At 45.2% G+C, this 21,921-nt stretch overlaps 1 protein-coding gene, 1 long non-coding RNA gene and 1 other non-coding gene across 7 annotated transcripts in view; all 3 read right to left on the reverse strand.

Moving 5' to 3' along the window:
* TMPO (thymopoietin) overlaps positions 1-8,076 on the reverse strand; it is a 45,420-nt gene extending 37,344 nt beyond the window's left edge. For 2 of the 5 annotated variants that reach the window (XM_075124269.1, XM_048835505.2), the window contains exon 1: positions 7,690-8,076. In XM_075124269.1, coding sequence (XP_074980370.1) covers positions 7,690-7,935 — 246 coding nt within the window. In that variant the 5' untranslated portion in view covers positions 7,936-8,076. The remainder of the gene's footprint in view (positions 1-7,689) is intronic. The other 3 variants (XM_048835507.2, XM_048835504.2, XM_048835508.2) reach the window with 3 other exon arrangements.
* An 8,025-nt stretch (positions 8,077-16,101) lies between these two features.
* On the reverse strand, positions 16,102-21,735 carry LOC125630060 (uncharacterized). The gene is made up of 2 exons (XR_007354540.2): positions 21,619-21,735; positions 16,102-20,972 (listed from the first exon to the last, which is right to left on the reverse strand). It is a non-coding gene; the product is annotated as an uncharacterized LOC125630060 (long non-coding RNA).
* Positions 21,023-21,094, reverse strand: TRNAW-CCA (transfer RNA tryptophan (anticodon CCA)). The gene has a single exon. It is a non-coding gene; the product is annotated as a tRNA-Trp (tRNA).
* Positions 21,736-21,921: the final 186 nt, after the last annotated feature.

Consider the following 21,921-nt stretch of genomic DNA (forward strand, 5'->3'; position numbering starts at 1 on the left):
AGAGATAAACATGGGGAAATAGTTTTACTTTGTGAAATGACACATCCACTCCCAGTCTTTACTCAAGCCTAATTTAATGGTGTCCAGTTTGCAAATTAATTCCAATTCAGCAGTATCTCATTGGAGTCTGTTTTTGAAGTTTTTTGTTGAAGAATTGCCACTGAGGTCTGTAATAAAGCGACCAGAGAGACTGAAGTGTTCTTCGACTGGTTTTTGAATGTTATAATTCTTGATGTCTGATTTGTGTCCATTTATTCTTTTACGTAGAGACGATCCAGTTTGGCCAATGTACATGGCAGGGGGGCATTGCTGGCACATGATGGCATATATCACATGGGTAGATGTGCAGGTGAACGAGCCTCTGATAGTGTGACTGATGTGATTAGGCCCTATGATGGTGTCCCCGGAATAGATATGTGGACACAGTTGGCAACGGGCTTTGTTGCAAAGACAGGTTCCTGGGTTAGCGTTTTTGTTGTGTGGTTGCTGGTGAGTATTTGCTTCAGGTTGGGGGCAGTCTGTAAGCAAGGACTGGCCTGTCTCCCAAGATCTGTGAGAGTGATGGGTCATCCTTCAGGATAGGTTGTAGATCCTTGACGATGCGTTGGAGAGGTTTTAGTTGGGGGCTGAAGGTGATGGCTAGTGGCGTTCTGTTATTTTCTTTGTTGGGCTTGTCCTGTAGTAGGTAATTTCTGGGTATTCTTCTGGCTCTGTCAATCTGTTTCTTCACTTCAGCAGGTAGGTATTGTAGTTATAAGAACACTTGATAGAGACCTTGTAGGTGTTTGTCTCTGTCTGAGGGGTTGGAGCAAATGCGGTTGTATCATAGAGCTTGGCTGTAGACAATGGATTGTGTGGTTTGGTCTGGATGAAAGCTGGAGGCATATAGGTAAGTATAGCGGTCAGTAGGTTTCTGGTATAGGGTAGAATTTATGTGACCATCACTTATTCGCACTGCAGTGTTCAGGAAGTGGATCTCTTGTGTGGACTGGTCCAGGCTGAGGTTGATGGTGGGATGGAAATTGTTGAAATCATGGTGGTATTCCTCAAGGGCTTCTTTTCCATGGGTCCAGATGATGAAGATGTCATCAATGTAGTGCAAATAGAGTAGGGGACGACAGATGAAGAAGCGTTGTTCTAAGTCAGCCATAAAAAATGTTGGCATACTGTGGGGCCATGTGGGTACCCATAGCAGTGCCGCTGATTTGAAGGTATACATTGTCCCCAAATGTGAAATAGTTATGGATGAGGACAAAGTCACAAAATTCAGGTTTGCCGTGACATTATCGGGGATATTGTTCCTGACTGCTTGTAGTCCATCTTTGTGTGGAATGTTGGTGTAGAGGTCTTCTACATCCATAGTGGCTAGGATGGTGTTTTAGGAAGATCACCGATGGATTGTAGTTTCCTCAGGAAGTCAGTCATAACACAAAGTAAAACTATTTCCCCATGTTTATTTCCCCTGTTTTAGATTAAAAATTTTTTTTACTAACTTACAGAGTGCATGAATGTAGATCTTCTTTCTGAAGTTAGACTACACATCTGAAGGCTTTTCATCCTAGCTTAATCTTAGACCTTGAGTGGATAAAAAAAAGCACTCATTTCTTAGATTAGAGATTTATATAGGAAAAAAACCTCTCCATCCGATGGAAGTTGGTGATGGGGAAGAAAGGAGAGAGTTATCTGAGCCATTGTGTGTGTTGCTATCTGGTTGCATGGACTCATGACCAACACATACTTCAAGTATACAACTACAGTACGTAATATTTCAGATCTGGATCACAAAATTGCTTCTTAGCTGAGGACAAGATTTCTCTTGTATTCTTCTATAGGTTCTATCATGATGGGGGCCTGAGGTCTCTAGGCTATATTGCAGTACAAATAAGGGATAGCTTACAAATACCACAGTTAAAGAGGAGTGTTTCCATTCACATGTCAAAACAATCTGTCTTTCTAGCTTTAGACAGATGTACAACACTAGTGTTCACTATACATTACCAGCTTGTATTAATGGACTAAATATAGGAGCATAATGTTTATCACAATCCACAGAACTGGTTACATCCTTAGTAGCGGATACTAAAACAGCTAGGCGTAGCCTTTTACTGCGACGCCTACAGGAATTTTACCACTCACTGCAGCTACTATTCCTCAAGATTATATTTAAAAGAAACACGATCCAACACCTGATCACACTGACTCCAGTTCCCTTTCCAGAGCGATACCATAAATACAAGCAGGGGAGCCCTCACATATATATATATATATATATATATATATATATAGATTGTCAAGGAACTATTTAACAGGTGGAGATAAAAAATCAATTGTTTACAGGTAATGTTATTTTTATTTCATAAAGAGGGAGACAGATGCGCTGAAGGTCCCAAGCAGCAAGTTGTATTTCAGTTTTTTTCTGGGGGGGCAGGGGGAAAATACCACCTCTCCTAAAGTAGAGTGGACTGACTTCATCTATGCAAAACACAAAGCTATTATGTCACAGCTGTTATTAAACCTGACAAAGTATGTCATCAATTCTTAGACTCACAGGTACAAGATGTGTTGTGTTACTGGATGCCGTTTTTACATTCCAAGAGACCTTTGACGTTAGATTATATATGAATTGTAGAATTTTTATAAACCTAGTAAGTGTATACAGTATTGCAACAACATAATAGTAAAGCAAATCTTTGGGTTTAGGAGCAAGAGTACACGCAGTGAAAAATCCACTTGTTACCAATGTTCCATAAGTAAGAAATGGAAGTCTCTACCCTTAGCAGCAAGGCCCCTACCACATATTCGTTCGCTATCTGTGCAAAGGGATCTGGAACCTGACAGACTGGAGAATTGGGCCCTAAATGTCCAAACAAGCAATTAAAATCAGTGGTGGTTCCACACAGTTTTTCTAAGATTGTTGTCTTAGCCTTACACCCACACTATAACCAAGGTACAGCTTATGACTTGCAATCTTTCTTCAAGGTGAACAGCGACAGATCCTTCAAAAACCTGAAGCCTTACCAACTAGTCTCACTAAGCTTGGGGTGGGGAGGGTGAAAGAATGCAAAGAAAAAAATTCAGTTCTGCATGTTGTCTCACCCTCACCTTTGCTGCTAAGAAAAGATCCAACACTGAGATTGCTAGTCACCAGGACCCTTGCTGAAAATAAAAGGACTAGAAGAATTTTGCCAAGAGCTAAGATATGTTGTATTAGGTCAGATTAGTCATTCTACTACTCCAATAGTTTGTCTTCAACCATAGCTGGTACCACATGCTTTAATGTAAGGTGCCAGAAATCATCTGGACAACTATGAAATAACCTGCTAATAAGAGGATGTTTCTTCCTAAAATGAGGACAGTTACTCTACAGCTACACTAGGATTTTCTAAAGCCTTAATCCCAAACAGCTGCAATTCCACTACCGGTAGTGACACGGCTCAGGCATCTTTACTACTACTCAGAAAAAAGAAAAAGGAGTACTTGTGGCACCTTAGAGACTAACCAATTTATTTGATCATAAGCTTTCGTGAGCTACAGCTCACTTCATCGGATGCATTCAGTGGAAAATACAGTGGGGAGATTTATATACATAGAGAACATGAAACAATGGGTGTTACCATACACACTGTAACGAGAATGATCACTTAAGGTGAGCTATTAGGTGCCACAAGTACTCCTTTTCTTTTTGCGAATACAGACTAATAGGGCTACTACTCTGAAACTTACTACTCAGAAAGGGGCTCTCTTAATACCGGTTTAATACAAGTCTTGTCAACACCACATGTCTGCTGCCAAAAGTGAAACTATGTACCCTGGGAATCATGAATACAAAAAATGCTAATGTATGATAAGACAACCACAGAAGGCTGGTCTATGAAGCATGTGAATTTGTATTTCTCCTGTATTTTTTGTTTACTGTAACTAGGATGTTTTTATCCATAAGTGTCTAATCCTTTACAGAGTCCAACTGAGCTCTTGATCTCAAATATCTTGCAGCAATGATTATTTCCTTGCCATTACTTATTGTTGGTATACCAACATTACCTAAAGGCTCTAATTAGCATAAGTTCCTGTACTGTACAAAGATTTTACATATTCTATCACACACAAGAATTTTGAGAACATTAAAGTTGTAAAGTCAAGCACTCAAAATTTAGGAAATGCCAAAATTAAGGTTACCCATGCAATCTTAATTCAGCCCTCTTGTGTGTATTCATCATTATACAGTCTTTAATTACATGATCACATACTCCCTTCCCCTTCTCCCCACCCCCGGGCAAAGAATGATCCTGCTCTGGAGATGAATCAGAGGAGATTTGCCTGGAGGGCCCCTGCTTCATTTACTGCAGAAGTGTATAGTGAACGAGGCAGGGGACTAAAGGAAGAGAAACTATGACCTCACAGATAAAGGAGCTGAATACTACCCTGGAGACCTGGATTCTATCCCCGACTCTGCTGGACAATTCCTACATGATGCTAAGCAAGTCACTTAAAACTTCTCATAGATGGCACTAGTTAGAGATTCATTTTCTGGGTGTCTGACTTGCCCAAGTGCTGAGCACTTGCAAATGAAGTACTATATAATGCTAGTTACTCTGGAAACAAAAATAAGGATCTAGACATCACAAATTAAGCACCCAAAGTTAGTGGATACTTTTGAGCTAGTCTTTGTGCCTCCGTTTTGCATCTATAAAATGGGGATAATAACGTCCCCACCACACACAGGGCATTGTGAAAATAACTTCATTAAACCTGAAGCTCTCAGATATTAATTTTTCTTATTGGCTTATCACTATAATAATTCTGTCTTCAGGAGCAGGGTTTGAGTAGTGTGCCATAAGTATTTAAAAACAAAAAACCAAAACCAAACCCACACTTCTCATTCACTGGGCACCATCTATCCCAGGGATAGGCAAACTATGGCCCGCAAGCTCCTGCTGAGGTCAGGGGCTGCACCACGCAGCTTGGCCCCACTCTGGCGCTCCAGCCAGGGCGCTAGGTCAGGGGCCGCACCACGCAGCTCCCAGAAACCGTGGCATGGCCCTGCTCCAGAGCTCCAGCCAGGGCACAGGGTTGGGGGCTGCTCCACACGGCTCCCAGACACCGTGGCATGACCGCGTTCCAGCTCTTATGCGCTCCAATGGCCTCTTCTGGCACTCCAATGGGAGCTGCAAGGGCAGTGCCCACGGATGGAGCAGCTTACAGACCCACCTGGCTGCGCCTCTGCATAGGAGCTGGAGCAGGGACATGCCACCACTGACTAGTGATTTAAATCAAATCCACCCTGGTCTCGACCTTTTGCATTTTTATAGAACTATTTGCATTTTCCAAAATAAACATTGTTTATGTAGTATTCAGATATCACTTTTCCATTAAGGCCTCAAGTACAGAATAGAACAGCTTCCGACAGCTATAAGAAAACTTTGGAGTTCTGGGCATTAACCACAGTAATGAAGCTTGTGCTACAAAATGTTACCAAAATACTCAGATTAAATCAAATCTTAATACACAAAACTACATAACTGATCCAACTGACTTTTATAAGGTAGTTACTGTATATCTACCCCTCCTCACTTACAAACCAATTGTACCATTTTCAAACTGGAACAGGCTCCCAGTAAGATAATTTATTGTGATTTTTAGAGTAAAGGACTTCACCATCAGACACATAATAAACTAGAGGTTTATTGTTCTTGCAACTGTCACATAACCCATGTAATAATATTCTTCACAGTAGTCATGGCAGCAGGGCGGGGTTTTTTGGTCTTTTAGGAAAAGTATTGGATCCGTGTGTTCAGTTTAGAACCATGTTTTAAAAGGTCACCCACAAAGGATTTTTTTAAAATTGGGTTTATACTGCATTTTTGTGTCCTTATGATGGACAAGAGAGGTCCAAAAATCTGTCTACATTTGATATATTCCTGCTGGGGGTTTTTTTGGTGCCTCAGAATTATGAAGCATGTCAAAGATGGCTTTCCCTGGTTTTGCGGGAAATTTTCTTGAAAGAAAAAACATTAAGCTCTAAAGAAAGACAGCCTTTAGGCTTCTACTCAGGCATTTGACTTCAGCGTTCAAACAAAAAGTAAGTTTAATAGTCTGACATAAAAATCCCTTCCTCTTTCAGTTTCTTGACCCAAGATGTACTAGTTTCATCAGTTGTTACTCACTATACTACATCTGAATTTCTAGTGTTAAAAAAAAAAAAAAAAGGACAGATTTGTTCCGAGCACTCTCGTTTCCCCTTTCACAAGTCACCTTTAAAAGGTACAAGATTTTAGACACCTGGATTGTAAAGATCAAAAGAACTACAACTCATGAAACTCAACCTAGCAGTGATTATTTATTACAAGTCTTTTATATGAGACTCATCCCCATGGTATTTGGCTGTATTTTAGATTACAAGCAAAATTATTTCCTCTCAAGTACCGTTTAAATAAAGTTTACCCAGTATAGGCAAGGCCTGCATATCCATCCCCCCACTTTCTCCTTGCACGCATGCTTGGGGGCGGGGGGGGGAATGAACTAGCTTTCTTAGCTTGTTGGTTGTTACCCAAACAAGTGCACTGAACAAGGCACTTCCCTATAGCATATCCACTCAGATACAGGTAAGTGCAAACACACATAAAACATTCCTTAGAATCATTAACTATTTCTTCCTTCAAAAAGAAAAAAAAATAGACTTAGTAACCATCCACCAATGTGAACAGAAACGTTCACACTTGTCTGAGTTATTCCAATGCAACTGAAACTCTGTACCAGAGCTGTAAGTTTGTTTAGATCACAAAGGCAGTCTTGTGGATAGAAGCCTGAATCTCTCTTCCTTTGATGAAGGTTTAAGTTTCTGGGCATTCAAGTCATGGGCAAATTGGTCTAAACATTAGTAACTTACTTAATTCCATTTCTTTTTAAATACTTCACACACACAGCTTCTTTAGCCAGCTCGAGTTACAGCATAAGAACCTGGCATGCTATAAACACGAAAGATGCGGTTACTATATTATTTTATTCTGCATATTATAAATAAGCACCCATCAGATGATTTACCGTTCAGCAACTTCACTACTAAAGTTTACAGCGGCATCAACAAGACACCTCGATCTTCCAGCCTAGCCAAACATCTTAGTCCCGCAGGCACTCCTTGCGCTGGCAACCCACACTCAGCGAGCCCCGAGCTTCAGGGCGAAGCGGGCTGTCCCAGACACAACAGAGTACGCCCTAGTTTGAAGTTACTAGGAAAGGAAATCCCGGCAGAGCGCCCCTTTCCCTGAGCACGGGCAGGGAAGGTCCCTGGCTGCCGGCGCAGGGCGCTGCACCTGCCAGCCCCTCACGGGGCAGAGACCCCAGCGGAGTGAAGACCCCCGGCGGAAGAGGTCTGCGCCGAGGAGCTCGTATCGGCCACCGAGAGCCGCTGCTGCCCCACGCGGGGGCCGCCAGGAACTCTGGGTGAAGAGAAAGCACCGAGCTCTCCCCTCACCCGAGATAAACCGCGGCAGACAGGCCGGGGCCGCCAGGGCGCGCTCCGCATCTCCGATAGAGCGGGAAGCGGCGCTCGGCCTCGGGCCAACTCCCCGCGGGCGGGTCTGTATGCGCGGGCCGGACAGAGGGGTGGGAGCGCGGGCGGCGGTCAGGGGCCGCCACAGCCCTTTGTATTGCAGCGCTGGGGTCACCGAGCGGCAGGGGGCGGTCTCCTACCCGGCCGGGGGCGGCTCCTCCTCTGCTTCTGGCGCCGAGCGGGGTGGGCTCCCTCTCCTCGTCGCTGGAGAAGTCGGGCTGGGCGAGCGCGGCGGGCGTGTTGCGGGCGGTGAGGTGCTGCAGGTAGAGCTGCACATACACGTCCTTGCGCTGCTCGCCGCCCGGCAGGCTCACATTGTTGGCGATGAGCTCGCTCTTCAGCTTCTCCTTGGTCAGCACCCACGGGTCCGCCAGAAACTCGGGCATCGCCGGCCTCTGCCGCCCTCCCAGGAGAGGCACCAACAAAGGGGGGGGGGTGGAGAATCGCCTCCCCTGCCCAGCGGAATGAACCCAACAACTCGCAGCGCGCTCGGCGAGAGCTTCACCCAACCTCCAATAAAGCGTGTCTGGATTGGCCGGCCGAGTCACGAAGTGGGGCTGCTATTGGCTGCGGGCTAGAGGAGGGAGCGGCGCAAGGGTTCGACCAGCATCAGTGCTTTGCGCGAGGAGTAGTAACGCAGTTTAAATTCGGCTCAGGCGGGAGAGGCGCTGGCGTTGTGCCGTCTCCCTCCCCCAGGGGGGGAGGTGCCATGATCCAGACGCCTCCCTCAGGAGAGCAGAAAGCGAGGTCCTGCCGCCGCTGCTCACTGCTTAAAGGTTCCTCATTGGTACCACATGAGTCTCCCGCCCATAGGAACAGGAGGTCGAGGTCTTTGCTGCTGGAGAGGGGCAGGGGCGAGACCCCCTAGCTGGGGAGGAAGTGCCTGACTCTGCTGTGGTCGCTCTCTCCGCTCTCTGGGAGGGGAGCACAGAGGGTTTTACTCCGTGTGTTTCGGTGAGACATTTAAGAGCTTCCTAGAACCCGGCGTGAAATCTCCCATTGGTCGCGTGGTCCCGCGGCAGGTCGTCTGAAGCCAGCCCCAGTGGCGCGATCAGACCCACACAACACCGCTTGTCCCATGCGTGTCCTTTGCTTGTCAAAACTGTCACTGTCAGAGGCAGTGTGAAGTGCCTTCTCGCACGCGGGCCTGGCCCTCCTGGTCTCTTCAGGAAACATCTTTGATCTGGGCACTGATTGGGCGGAGAGAATAAAATCCAGCCAAGACATTGCCCTTGCCATTAAAAGCTGTGAATAGTATATAAAAAAGTAAAGAAAGAAATCCCTTCTAGTATATTGCAGAGTTTGAAAGGGACATTGGCCATTACTTGAGTCCCGATACCACAATTTCCCCACGAGCGCAGGAGCATGCCCTTGAGAAACAGGTTGCAGGATTGGGACCTTAGATTGCAAGGTCTTTGGGGCAGTGAACCCTGAGCTCCAGACCGCTGGATGAAATTAATGGGCAGCAGGTTTAAAACAAATAAAAGGAAGTTCTTCACACAGTGCACAGTCAACCTGTGGAACTCCTTGCCTGAGGAGGTTGTGAAGGCTAGGACTATACCAGTTTAAAAGAGAACTAGATCAATTAATGGAGGTTAAGTCCATTAATGGCTATTAGCCAGCATGGGTAAGGAATGGTGTCCGTAGCCTCTGTCAGAGGGTGGAGATGGATGGCAGGAGAGAGATCACTTGATCATTACCCGTTAGGTTCACTCCCTCTGGGGCACCTGGCATTGGCCACTGTGGGTAGACAGGATACTGGGCTGGATGGACCTTTGGTCTGACCCAGTATGGCCATTCTTATGTTCTTATAATCTCAGATCTCACTGGCTTCAAGGGAATGAGGGTGGGGCACCAGGGTGAGGCCACAACCTGGATTAGGGGAGGTTTAGCCTCCCCTGGCTTATGATGTCCGCCACCCGTGGTGAAAATTTAAATCAGTTTTTTTTACAGTTTTTTCCAAAATTGCACTTCCCAAAACTAGTGAGGGCTGCTGCACCCTGGTGGATTCATTCCAGGGGTGACAGGCAATGTTTATACCCCCAATTTTCCTAGGGGGTTCCCGAGAGCAGTCAGTTTTAAATTGCAGTTGAAACTTGGAAACCTCTTTATAGACTTGTGAATCAGAGACTGCCCTGTCCGTGATTCCTCCCCACCTAGCAACAACTACTTGGGGGCTAGGCTGGGCAGCTAAGGGCTCCCTTTACAGAAGGAGTTTTGAATACTTCTTACACCATCACACCTCCACTCTGGACAGATTTTCTGCCAGTGGTGGATCAGTGCTGACGCTAGCTTGGGAACTTCAGTTACCTTGCAGTGCAAATAACCATTAATGAACTATGATTGTGTGCCTTCATTCTTAATAATTTCACATCTATTGAGGAAAGAGTGTCACAGAGCAAGTAGGATTACAGAATTAAGTACATTATCAGGTCAGTTTGTAAGAGAATTAATTTGAATTGAGGATGGAGACTGTTTTTCCTTATTGAGAGCACTTTAAGCAAGTATTTCTAAAACAAAGGTACGTTGACCACTGTCATCCATTTCCATGCTTGCATGAAACGAATCAGATACCATATGCTTTATTAAACCTCAACCAAGGTTCATGCAGGTTCAATACCACATAATGGGTGTCTTGGAAATGCTTAAGAAAAAGAGAATCCCTGCCCTAATTTAAAATTAATAATTCAAAATGTAAATAGTATCTTTCATCCAGAACAACCTAAAAGTGCTTCAAAAACTGTAAGCATACATAAACACAGCACTACTGACTTACATCTAACTCTGAGATAAGAAGGCAGCAGAACAGAGCATACTGCACAAAAGCTGTGTCGGAAAGCTAGTTCTGGTCTTACACTTGTGTAAACCAGGAATAATTCAACTGATGTCAACAGAGTTACACTACTTAAAAACTTGCAAGGAGAGAATCATCTTTGGAAAATATTGATCAAAGCCATCAGTGAAAACCCCCAGTCTTACAAAAAGTGCCATTGATACTATTGAAAGTCTATGCAGACAATAACAGGATTTCTGTATTTAAGATCTCAAGTTTAGTTTCCCCTGCTGCCCCTAAGCAGGATTAAGCTGCTTCTCATACTAGACTGTGCATATTTTCATAATATGATCGATCCTCTCTTTTTTGTGTGTGCTTCCTCCAACAGTGAAATAGTTAAAAATGTTGACACTTGTAATTGTTATACTTCAATGTTAACACTGTATTGTGGTCAATAGGCAAACGTCACACCTCTCAGGGCTATTATTACAGACGATCTGCAGACTCAGGTCTTGTCTACACTGCTCCACAGTTTGGACTATGGGGATGTGAACAGCAGTGAACACCACAGTGCTGCACTGTAACTCCTCCATGTGGATGAAGAGCACTACATTATTGCGCACTAGGACCTGTCCAGTTCACGCCCACAGCATTCATACAGGGGAGTTACAGTGCAACACTTTGGTGTGCATTGCTGTTCATACCTGGGAACTGCAGTGGCAGTGTAGACATAGACTCTGGTAGACATCACTGCATTGGTTTTCGCTCAGTTTACAATCTGAAGGTTATTTCCCCAACCATAGTAACTAGAGGCTAAGGGATTGCCTGCAAAAAAGATTTTTTCCAGGGTATATCTATGCTACAGAGACAGTAGCTACTCTGGCATTACCCTGTAGCATAGATGCAGCCTAAACCGAAAGGCCATTGTTTTTTTTCCATTGGTGTAGGAACACCACCTCCCCAAATGATGGTAACTATGTCAAAAGAAACATAGACTTTTCACACCAGTGAATAATGTTGCAATGTTGGCCTAACTTTTAAGTGTAGACTAGTACACTATAATTATACCAGTATGGTTAAACCACTATAGTTATACTGGTATAATTCCCCCATGTAGGGACTCATCCCTGGTTTACACTTAAAATTTAGATCAACCTAGATACATCACTCGGGGGTGTGAAAAATTCAGACCCCTGAGTGCCATATTTAAGTCAATTTAACCACTGGTGTAGACACATTTAGACTGATAGAAAAATTCCTCTCTTGACCTAGGTACTGCTGCTCGGGTAGGTGGATTACCTATCTCAAAGGAAAAATTCCTGTGCTACTCTAGTGCCTGTAGACATGCCCTTTATTCTGGGATAAAAAGTGGCTTTTTTGGTTTAGCTTAAACTACTCAGAAGGCAATATAAGCTAAATTGGAAAAAGGTACTCTTCTACTGCAATAAGAGTGTCCACATGGGGTGTTATACAGGTATAACTATAGCACTTTAAATCACATTCTAATGCATACCAGTAAAACTTCCTCATGTAGACAAGTCCTTAGGGCCAGATCCTTGGCCCCTGAGGTGCACTTTGTACAGGGGAATCCCTGGATTGCATGATGATGGTATAGCCAGTTCTACATCTCCTAGGTGTAATGGGTGTTTAGAGGCATGCCAGAGATAGGGAAAGACTAGTAGGTGATATGTCCAGAATCTCTAGCCTCTATTATAATTTATACTGGAGGCCTTGTAGGCCTGTGGCTACTTCTGGGATTAAAGGTCAGGTCCACCTGAGGACCTGGCCCTTATTTTTTTTTTAAATGAGAACGTAGATTCTGGAGTAACAGACGGTACTAGAAAAACGTACCAAGTCACTACAAGCCAGCCCAAAGGGACCCCTGTATTGAATGCAAAGCTATTGGCTGGTGACACCTTTTGTGAAGCATTACCTTATTTGAAATTAAGGCTAAATTTGTATCTACCAGTGAGTTCTGCTTCTCAAGGGTTGAATCAGTAATAATCACATTCTCCACTGTCCCTACCTGAGAGACAGGTAGTTGTATTTTACCTATTGTCAAGACATATGCTAGTAAGAAGAGGAAAAGAGAAGAGAGAGATACAAGTGTGAGATTGTGTCCATTTTCAACTGCTGAAAAGTTACTGTAAGCCTGCCTAAAAATGTGAAAAATGTTGAAAGCAGAAGCCAAAAATACTTTCTGTACAGGACCCTTCCAAATTACCAGAATTCCTCAGCTTTCCAGAATGTGAGAAGAGATTTCCAGTCAAAGACTTTTCTTTGATGCGAATGGGCCAAGGCTGACTAGCTTTTAAATAATCTCAAATCTTGAGTTTAGTGGGAGATTCCTCTGCTTTTTTGATGACCCTTGTTCTATAGCATTGTGAATAAAAACAAAAAGTACATTTCATGTTGCATTGAAATGTAAGATTTTTACTTTCTAAGTTTGTGTATTAAAAGATGATTCATAATGCATTTCCAATGGAGATTTTTGGATGTTGAAATTTTAAAGGTATTTTTTCATATTTAACTCTAAGTGCAAAGTAAAGATAACAATAAATGCAGAAGAGCTCTGTATAAGACAGAAAGCTTGTCTGTCTCACCAACAGAAGTTGGTCCAATAAAAGATTAGACTCACCCACCATTAACATTTAAATTTGAAGCTCCCTGTTAAAAGCATTTAAATTTAAATGTTAAGAATGTGATTTAAAATAACCCACCTTGATTTATAAGATTTAGACATTAAAATGGAAATCCCTGTATCTAAAACACAACTTTAAAAAACATAAATTGAATTTTAATTTAATCCATGACAAGGTTTGGCAAAGAAAATAAAGATATTTACCAAGTATGCAACAGAAGATGGAAATAAGAGAAACAGTTGCCTAATCATAATTGTACACTGTAATTATACTTAGTTAAATCACATTGCTTTTCCATGTTCCTGAGTGAATGAAAGAGGAAAAATGAAAAAATTGCTTGTACATAATTCTAGTTTTCTCATCAGAAGGTTAATTTTTTAATACACTTGAAATTGAGTTTGCAAAGTAATATGAAAGAAACATATCTCACTATCGTGGGCCAAATTCATCTATGGTGTAACTCCATTAATTAAAACAGAGTTACTCCATGGCTGAATTTGCCTAATCTGTTTTATTCAAGCATAAAAATTCTCAAATGGTCATTTACTCGTATGAAAAAAAAATCACAACTGAATTGTATTAATATTTTAAACTTTTTTTGCTACTGGCATTTTGACAGACACAGCCCTAAGTGAATGAAAACTGAAAATAGAAGTATCAGTTCCTACTTTGAGTGAACTGACGGTTAGAAATGATGTAAAAAATGGTTACTTTATAGTTTTCCATGCTGAATCATTTCCAGATGTGAGTTTAAACTTGATAATATACAAACAATAACTCAGAAATTCTAGTCACCATCTATAAAACTACTATTGTAAGCTTAAGGGGTCATTTATTAGATTTTTTTCCAGCTTACAGAAATATTTGTCTCCATATTAATATAACAACAAAAATGTATACAATAAGTTTTTCAGGTTGATAGCTACAATACATTAACACCTCCATTCTTAGGACACACGTTTAGATCTGGTCACAAGTGACATGTGCTTTGTGGTTTCACCTTAGTTCCTAGGGGATATTTGTCTACCTTGTAGTCTGGCACAACATGCAGTCTCCGTTCCAGAGAAGCTATGGACTAGTATCAGTTAGTTCAGAGGACTTGCTCACACTATGCCAACCTTCAACTAGTCCTAGTCATCTCTCACTTTCATAAATGTTTGCAAATTCATCCCATATACCATTTTATAAAAAAGATTATAATTGTTGTTTTGTGAAGATGTTACACGTGTACTGAAATTCCGTGTTTCTCAACAACTGGTCTGTAGACTAGTGCTGGTCCCTGAGATTTCCCTGAAACAGTTTAGGAAGGCAACAAGCCGGTCCCTGATATCAAAAAGGTTGAGAAACACTGTACTGGATCACCATTCAAGTGTGTGTTCCCAGCACAAGAGCAGACAGAAACTTCCTTAGTTTAATGTTCCAAAGCTGTTTGCTACAGCAGGGGGATATAGCCACCATACGTGTTCCCAAGCAATAGTTCCTATATAAACAAGAGTTTTAATGTTATGAAATTTGGGGAAGAGTAACAGAATTATAGACCCCAACCTCAAAAGAGGTGAGCGTAAGGGCTTTGTTCTAAATGGCAGTATATCTTCAGAGAACAACAATTACAGGCACACAATTATCTCTTCTTCAAAGATACAACATATGCTGTGGGATGTCTCCATTCTTGGTAAAAGCTAATGCCAATGGGCCAACCTTGATTTTTGCCATGGGGCTGAGTCCAAGCAGTAATCCTTTGTAAATGTTTTCAAAAGAGTTCTGTGCGGCCACCTAATAAATCTCCTGGGGCCCCATTCTCCCACTTCAGTGTGAGTTTGTCATAACCTTTTGAAGGAGAGTAGGCCCTCCAGATGTCAACTGGCTGCACGTTAGCTGCAGAAGTACATATCCCTTGGACTGAATGTGCCTTGACATGGCCATGAAGTTGCAGGCCTGGCAAGGTACAGCTAGGGTTGCCAACTTTCTACTCACACAAAACTGAACACCCTTGCCCTGCCCTGCTCATTTCCAAGGCTCCGCCCCACCCCTTCTCCGAGGCCCTGCCCCTGCTCACTCCACCCCTTCCCCCCCCGCCCCACATCATCACTCACTCACTCACTCCTTTTCACTGGACTGGGGCAGGGGGTTAGGGTGCAGGAGGGGGTGAGGACACCGGCTGGGGGTGAGGGCTTCAGGGTGGGGCCAGAAATGAGTTCAGGGTGCGGGAGGGGGCTCTGGGCTGAGGCAGGGGGTTGGGATGCGGGTGAGGGCTCTGGCTGGGGATGCAGGCTCTGGGGTTGGGCCAGGGATGAGAGGTTTGGGGTGCAGGAGGGGGTTCTGGGCTGGGGGGGTGGAGCAGAGGGGTTTGAAGTATGGGAGGGGACTCTGGGCTGAGGCAGGGGGTTGTGGTGTGGGAGGGGGTATGGGCTCTGGGCTGGGGATGTGGGTTTCAGGGTAGGGCCAGAAATGAGGGATTCAGGGTGCGGGAGGGGGTTCCAGGCTGGGGCAGAGGGTTGGATGTGCGGGGGAGATGAGGGCTCTGGCTGGGGGTGCAGGCTCTGGTGTGGGGCCAAGGATTAGGGATTTGGTGTGCAGGAGGGGGCTCCTGCATGGGATCAAGAGGTTCAGAGGGTGGGGCAGAGGGCAGGGGTGCAGGGGCTGGGTGGTTCTTATCTCAGGCAGCTCCCGGAAGCAGCAGCATGTCTCCGCTCCAGCTCCTATGCAGAAGCGTGGCCAGGCAGCTCTGTGCATTGCCCCATCCGCAGGCGCCGCGCCTGCAGCTCCCATTGCCCGCAGTTCCCGGCCAGTGGGAGCTGCAGAGCTGGCGCTTGGAGCACTTCTAACGGCCTGGTAAGCAATGCTGACTGGAGCCGCCAGGGTCCCTTTTCGACCGGGCGTTCTGGTCGAAAATTGGACACATGGCAATCCTAGGTATGGCAGTGTGAGATATAGACAGATAGCTTTTTAGACATGGTTCTTTTGGAGAGAGGATCTATTGTATTGTTAAAGGGAACACAAAGCTGGATAGACTTTCCATGACTATTAGTCTAGTACAGACAAAAGCTTAGAAGCCTAGGGAAAGTCAAAAGTCTGACTTTGTAAAGAAGGGGCTCACTGGTATGAAGAAAGTAGACAAATTGGTTGACAGATTTAGGTAGATTTCATCTATTTTATTTATTTTTTTCAGATTTAAGAAGTGCGCCAATTGTCCATGCCTCTGGGGGAATGCACTTACAATTATCAAAAATACAATCACATTTTTTAAATTATACTGCCTTTGCCAACAATCAGCTGTAAACAGGCCACTCCCCAAATTTTCTTGTATCACAATGAGAAGTATAAACTCATATGGAACAACCCACGCCAATGACATAATATAATGCTGTGTTGTTAAAACGTCAATCTCTTTGAAAAACTTGCAACCCCCTGAAAATATCACCTCTGTAATAGCCAGTGAATGATGCCCCAGTATATGTAATGGAGGGCACCTAGCAGAAGATAATAATGCTTGCAGCAGCACTCATACTAAGCTATCAGGAGGGTGTTAGAGAGATACATGCCAATTTGGCTGTTCCCTATATCTATCTCCTTTTCATTGACAGAGACAACATGCTTGGAAGATGAAACAGAGGACTTTCTCAGGACTGGAGTTGATGGGAAGCTTCTAGCAGAATATGCACCTGATTTGATTTTCCTCCTTATGTTTCTGGAGTAGATTTCCAGGTCTTTAGTGTTTAGGAGAAGAAGAGACAATTATTTTCAAAGCAAGACACACAGAACATTGCTAATTTCAGTAACTTAATTTCTGTGATACCACCTGACTGATGTAGATCTAAAACTCATCCAAACCTCTTATCTCATTCTTTTCTGTCATTGTTTGAATGATACCAAACAATTTTCTCTGTACCTAAGCCTGAAACCTTATTCTTATCTTTGACACCTCTTTCTCCTTCCTCAACATCCAGGCTATCACCAAATCTTGTAATTTCCTCCTTTATAACTTCATTAAATGTTATCCTTTCTATCCCAGTTGCTAAAATCTTAGTTCTTGTCTTGATCATCTCATGTCTTGGGCCTGGTCTACACTGGGGGGGTGGGGGGATCGATCTAAGATACACAACTTCAGCTACGAGAATAGCATAGCTGAAGTCGACATATCTTAGATCGACTTAGAATCACTTACTTCGCGTCGTCGCGGCACGGGATCAATGGCCGCCACTCCCCCATCGACTCCGCTTCCGCCTCTCACCGTGGTGGAGTTCCGGAGTCAACGGCAGAGTGTTCGGGGATCGATTTATCGCGTCTACACTAGACACGATAAATCGATCTCCAATAGATCGATCACTACCCGCCGATCCGGTGGATAGTGTAGATGTGGCCTTGGCTACTGTAACTTTCTCCTCCATGGACTTCTTGCCTTTGGTATCTCCCACTCCAATCCATCCAAAGGCTGCTTTGAAATCATCTGCCTGTCACACCCCTCTAACGTTATCAATGCCTGAAATGCCTTTGTTGACTTTCTCCTTTCACTCCAAATTCAATCTTCTTTTGTTCATCTTTGTCAGGGTTCTTTCCCCACTCTGAACTCTAGGGTACAGATGTGGGGACCTGCATGAAAGACCCCCTAAGCTTATTTCTACCAACTTAGATTAAAACTTCCCCAAGGCACAAAGTCTTTGCCCTTGGATTAAATAAACACTGCCACCACCAAGTGATTTAACAAACAATCAGGGAAAGGACCACTTGGAGTTCCTATTTCCCCAAAATATCCCCCCCAAGCCCTTATACCCCCTTTCCTGGGGAGGCTTGAGAATAAACAAGATGAGCACAGACCAGCCTTGGATTTTTAAGACCCAAAAAACCCAGTCAGATTCTTAAAAACCAGAACTTTATTAGAAGAACAAAAAAAAGATAAGAGAACAACTCTGTAAGGTCAGAATGGAAGATAATCTTACAGGCAGTCAGATTCAAAACACAGAGAATCCCTCTAGGCAAAACCTTAAGTTACAAAAAGACACAAAAACAGGAATACACATTTCCTCCAGCACAGCGAATTTCACAAGCCAAAACAAAGCAAACCTAACGCACTTTCTAGCTGGATTACTTACTAGCTTTACAGGAATTGGAGGGCTTGCATCCTTGATCTGTTCCTGGCAAAGGTATCACACAGACAGACAAAAGCTTTTCCCTGCCCCTCCAGATTTGAAAGTATCTTGTCCCCTCATAGGTCATTTTGGGTCAGGTGCCAGCCAGGTTACCTGAGCTTCTTAACCCTTTACAGGTAAAAGGACTTTGCCTCTGGCCAGGAGGGATTTTATAGCACTGTATACAGAAAGGTGGTTACCCTTCCCTTTATATTTATGACAGTATTCAAGACTCTTTACAACACAGTTCCCTTCCTCCATATTTGCTCTCATTTACCCCACCCCCAGCTCCAGCCCTTAAAACTCCCTTTCTTTTCTTTGCTTCCCATCTTCTTTTATGCCACTTTCTGTAGTTGAAACAGCCTCCTGCTTCCTGTGTGCCAAGCTCCTTGCCTCTCTTCTTACAAACAAATCCCTTTACAAATTGAAAAAAAAATCACGTTTTTTACCTACCCTGCTAGCTCTTTCTTGAGAATATCTTCTCACTTTAATGTGTGCCTACTGCTGTCGTTATATAATATTTATCTAATTTAAATAGTAAGATCTTTGGCACAAGGACCAAGTCTTTAAAATATGTTTTTAAAAAATACTTTCATACACACTCTAAATAAATAAATAAATAATAACAATTTTATCTGATGTGATCTTTACTATTATGTTAGTGCAGCAATAATCATTCACTAAGGCCCTGAGTCAGCTAAGCACTTTTCCTTAAGCATAAGTAGTTCCATTGAAGCTAAATAGTGATGAACTCATGTGCTTGGTTAAGCATGTGACTAAATGCTTAAATAACCATGCACTGAAATGCTTTGCTAAATCAGGGCCTATATCTCTTCCATTCTAATTGATTTAGAAAACAAATGCTGATTTGGCCAATCTGATGCATAAAACCTGAAAGACAATACTGTTATGAATTAACTAGTATCAGACTGTCTGATGTTAGATATGTTTTAAAGTACTGATAAGTGAAAAGTGGTCAATCAACTTGCAATGTTTGGCTGTAGGATTCTATTTTCATACTAAACATATAAAGAGACAACACAGGAATTTAAATGATTTAACTCCAGGAATTTAAATGACTCAATCACGTATGTACATTTTATTTTATTTTCACATAATAATCAGTCTCAGGAATGTTTTCTTCCATCTGGATAAAAAGTAAAAACTATACAAATAATGTAAAATCAGAATGTTGACTCACAGATACTCTACACCCAACACAATTTATTTTGGGGCTCACGGATAGGGCTTCATGTTTGTCATGGAGGTCATGGATTCCGTGACTTTCCGCAACCTCTGTGACTTCTGTGGTGGCCAGTTTGGCTGACCCCAGCTGTTCAGGTGGCCCTGGGTTCAGCCACACCAGCTGCTGCTAAAGTAGCTCCACAGCCAGTCACTTGGGCGTCCCCGCAGCCAGCTGTACCAGCCGCTGCTGGAGTGGGCTTGGGGCCAAATGCACCAGCCACTGCTCGGGTGGCCCTGGGGACTGCCCGAGCAGCGACCAGTATGGCCGGCCCCAGGGATTGCCTGAGTAGTGGTCCTGGGGGGGGGGGAAGAGCAGCTGCTGTTGGTGGCCCCCGGCAGCAGTCCCAGGGTGGCTGGAGAAGCCGCTGTTGACGACCCTTGGCAGCAGCCGCTGTCGGTGGCCCCCAGCAGTGGTCCCAGGGTGGCTGGAGCAGCCGCTGCTCAGAAGTCCCTGGCAGTTGGTGCCGCTGCCCCTGGCTCCCCGCAGTAGTGGCCTCCCCAGACGTACCCCACCTCCCCCCCCCGTAGTGGCCCCCTCGCTGAAGATTATAAGTATAAGGGGTATAAGTCATGAATAGGTCACAGGCCATGAATTTTTGTTTATTGCCCATGACCTGTCCATGACTTTTATTAAAATACCCGGGACTAAATCATAGCCTTACTCATGGATGAGTATATTCTGCAGTATAATAACTGCAAGGCATCACGATTTGGTCAGAACAATTTTGATTTATTGTCAGGCAAAACCTTTAAGATACTGGTGTGGCTGGATAGTTCTCCAGGCTTGGACGCCCAAGGAGTATGTCTTTGCTTTATAAGTTTACAACATCAGTGCCTCAAAGTTATTATTTTTGCAGTTAGCAGTATTCAGGTACCATTCATAATTTTAATGGACAAAGCCAGCTAACCAAACCAAACCAAACCATGCTAAAGTGGTGGCTGAGATGTGGCCTGCCAAAATAGCCCTTCTCCGGAAAATGTAGCTTTACCGGGAAATATTGATTCTTCTTCAGCTAGTGTCCCTATGGGTGCTGCACTCTAGGTGTCTTTGCATCCCCAATGTGAGGGCCAGGGATGTGGCTACACCTACAATGGAGCACTCAAAGGGGGACACATCTCGAAAAACCATCGTTAGTGCGCAAGGTGACTAAACTTTTCTTCTTCTTTGAGTAGTGTCTCTATGGGTGCTCCACTGCAGGTGTATCCGTGCGCCTCAGATCGGTAGATGCAAAGACACCTAGAGTGGAGCACCCAGCACCCACAGGGACACACTTCTCAAGGAACCGCAGCTACTGCACACGGTGAGTAACCTCTTCCTCACTCTCAAATCTTCTCTGAACTGTTCACTCCTCACTAATGCGCCCTTGGGTGCCCCAGCAGGGAACTGCGTGAATGCGAGATACTAACGCCACGATGTGAGGCAGGGGAAAGGAAATGGGGGTCTTCAGGTTTTGTTGTATTGACTACATAAAATCCTTCTCCCCGGGTATCTTGTCACAGAAATGCTGAGAGCTGGGTCTCCTGCTCTGGGACATTCCCCGTTTTGTAGCTGTGTCGCCACCCAGAGCACCAGTAATGCCAGGGACCGGATCAGGGCGGAGGACTGGGAGGCGGCGGGCGTTATGCAGAGTAGGAGGCTAAAGAACCAGAAGTAAAGAAGGAATGAAAAGAACCAAAAAACGCTAGTTGACCCCGACGTGATTCGAACACGCAGCCTTCTGATCTGGAGTCAGACGCGCTACCGTTGCGCCACGAGGTCCTGCTGAGCTTCCTGACGCCCAGCGTTAGAAATTACCAACCGCCACAAGCTAACGGCTGCTCCCTCCCAACCGCGCCGCGTCCCAACTCGCAGCGAGCGAGCGGGCTGGGGACACGGCCCACCAGTGACCGCCTCTGTCCCGCGCGCCCTGACCGCGGCAAGGCGCCCCCCGCCGGCAACGGTCCAGTCGCCTCGAGCCTCCCACTCCCGGCTCTGACCCGCGGCAGCCTCGAGACCAGGGCGCCGAACGGCCCCTTACCCCCCAGCCCGGCCCGGGACAGGCACCTCCGCCGCGGACGGAATCGCGGCCGCCCCTCCGCCAATGTAGACACCCCCCCGCCGCCCTCCCGGCACGTGGCGGGGCAGGCACCAGTGGCCTCAGAGCGAGCGGGACGAGCCCGGCAGCCGCCCCGAGCAGCCCCCGCCCCCGGAGAACAGCCCCCCCCCCCCAGCCGGCAGCCCCCCACCTATCCCGGGCCGCAACCGCCACTCCCTCACCTCCCCGTGCCCCCCACTAGCCTCACCTCCGCCATCCTCCGCCCCCTCCCCGACCGAGCAGCCTCGCGGGCCCAGGAGCTCCACTTCCGCTCGCTCCCCGCGCCCTGTGACCTGACCTTCGCAGGGCTCCCACGAAGAGCCCCCAGTACTTCGCCGCCTGCGTCTCCTGCCTCTCCGAGCCCCGCGCCTTCACCCGCTCCCAACGTATCGGCGCCCGGAACGCTGCCGCTCGCCGTGGCTCTCAGCGTCCGCCCTGGCAGCCCCCGCGGGCTCGCGAGCGATGGCGGTTCCGGTTAGGGGAGCTAGAAGGGAAGGCATCTTCAGGCTGT

This window comes from Caretta caretta, chromosome 1 (genome assembly GCF_965140235.1).
Source record: "Caretta caretta isolate rCarCar2 chromosome 1, rCarCar1.hap1, whole genome shotgun sequence".
In the NCBI taxonomy this organism is placed as follows: domain Eukaryota; kingdom Metazoa; phylum Chordata; order Testudines; family Cheloniidae; genus Caretta; species Caretta caretta.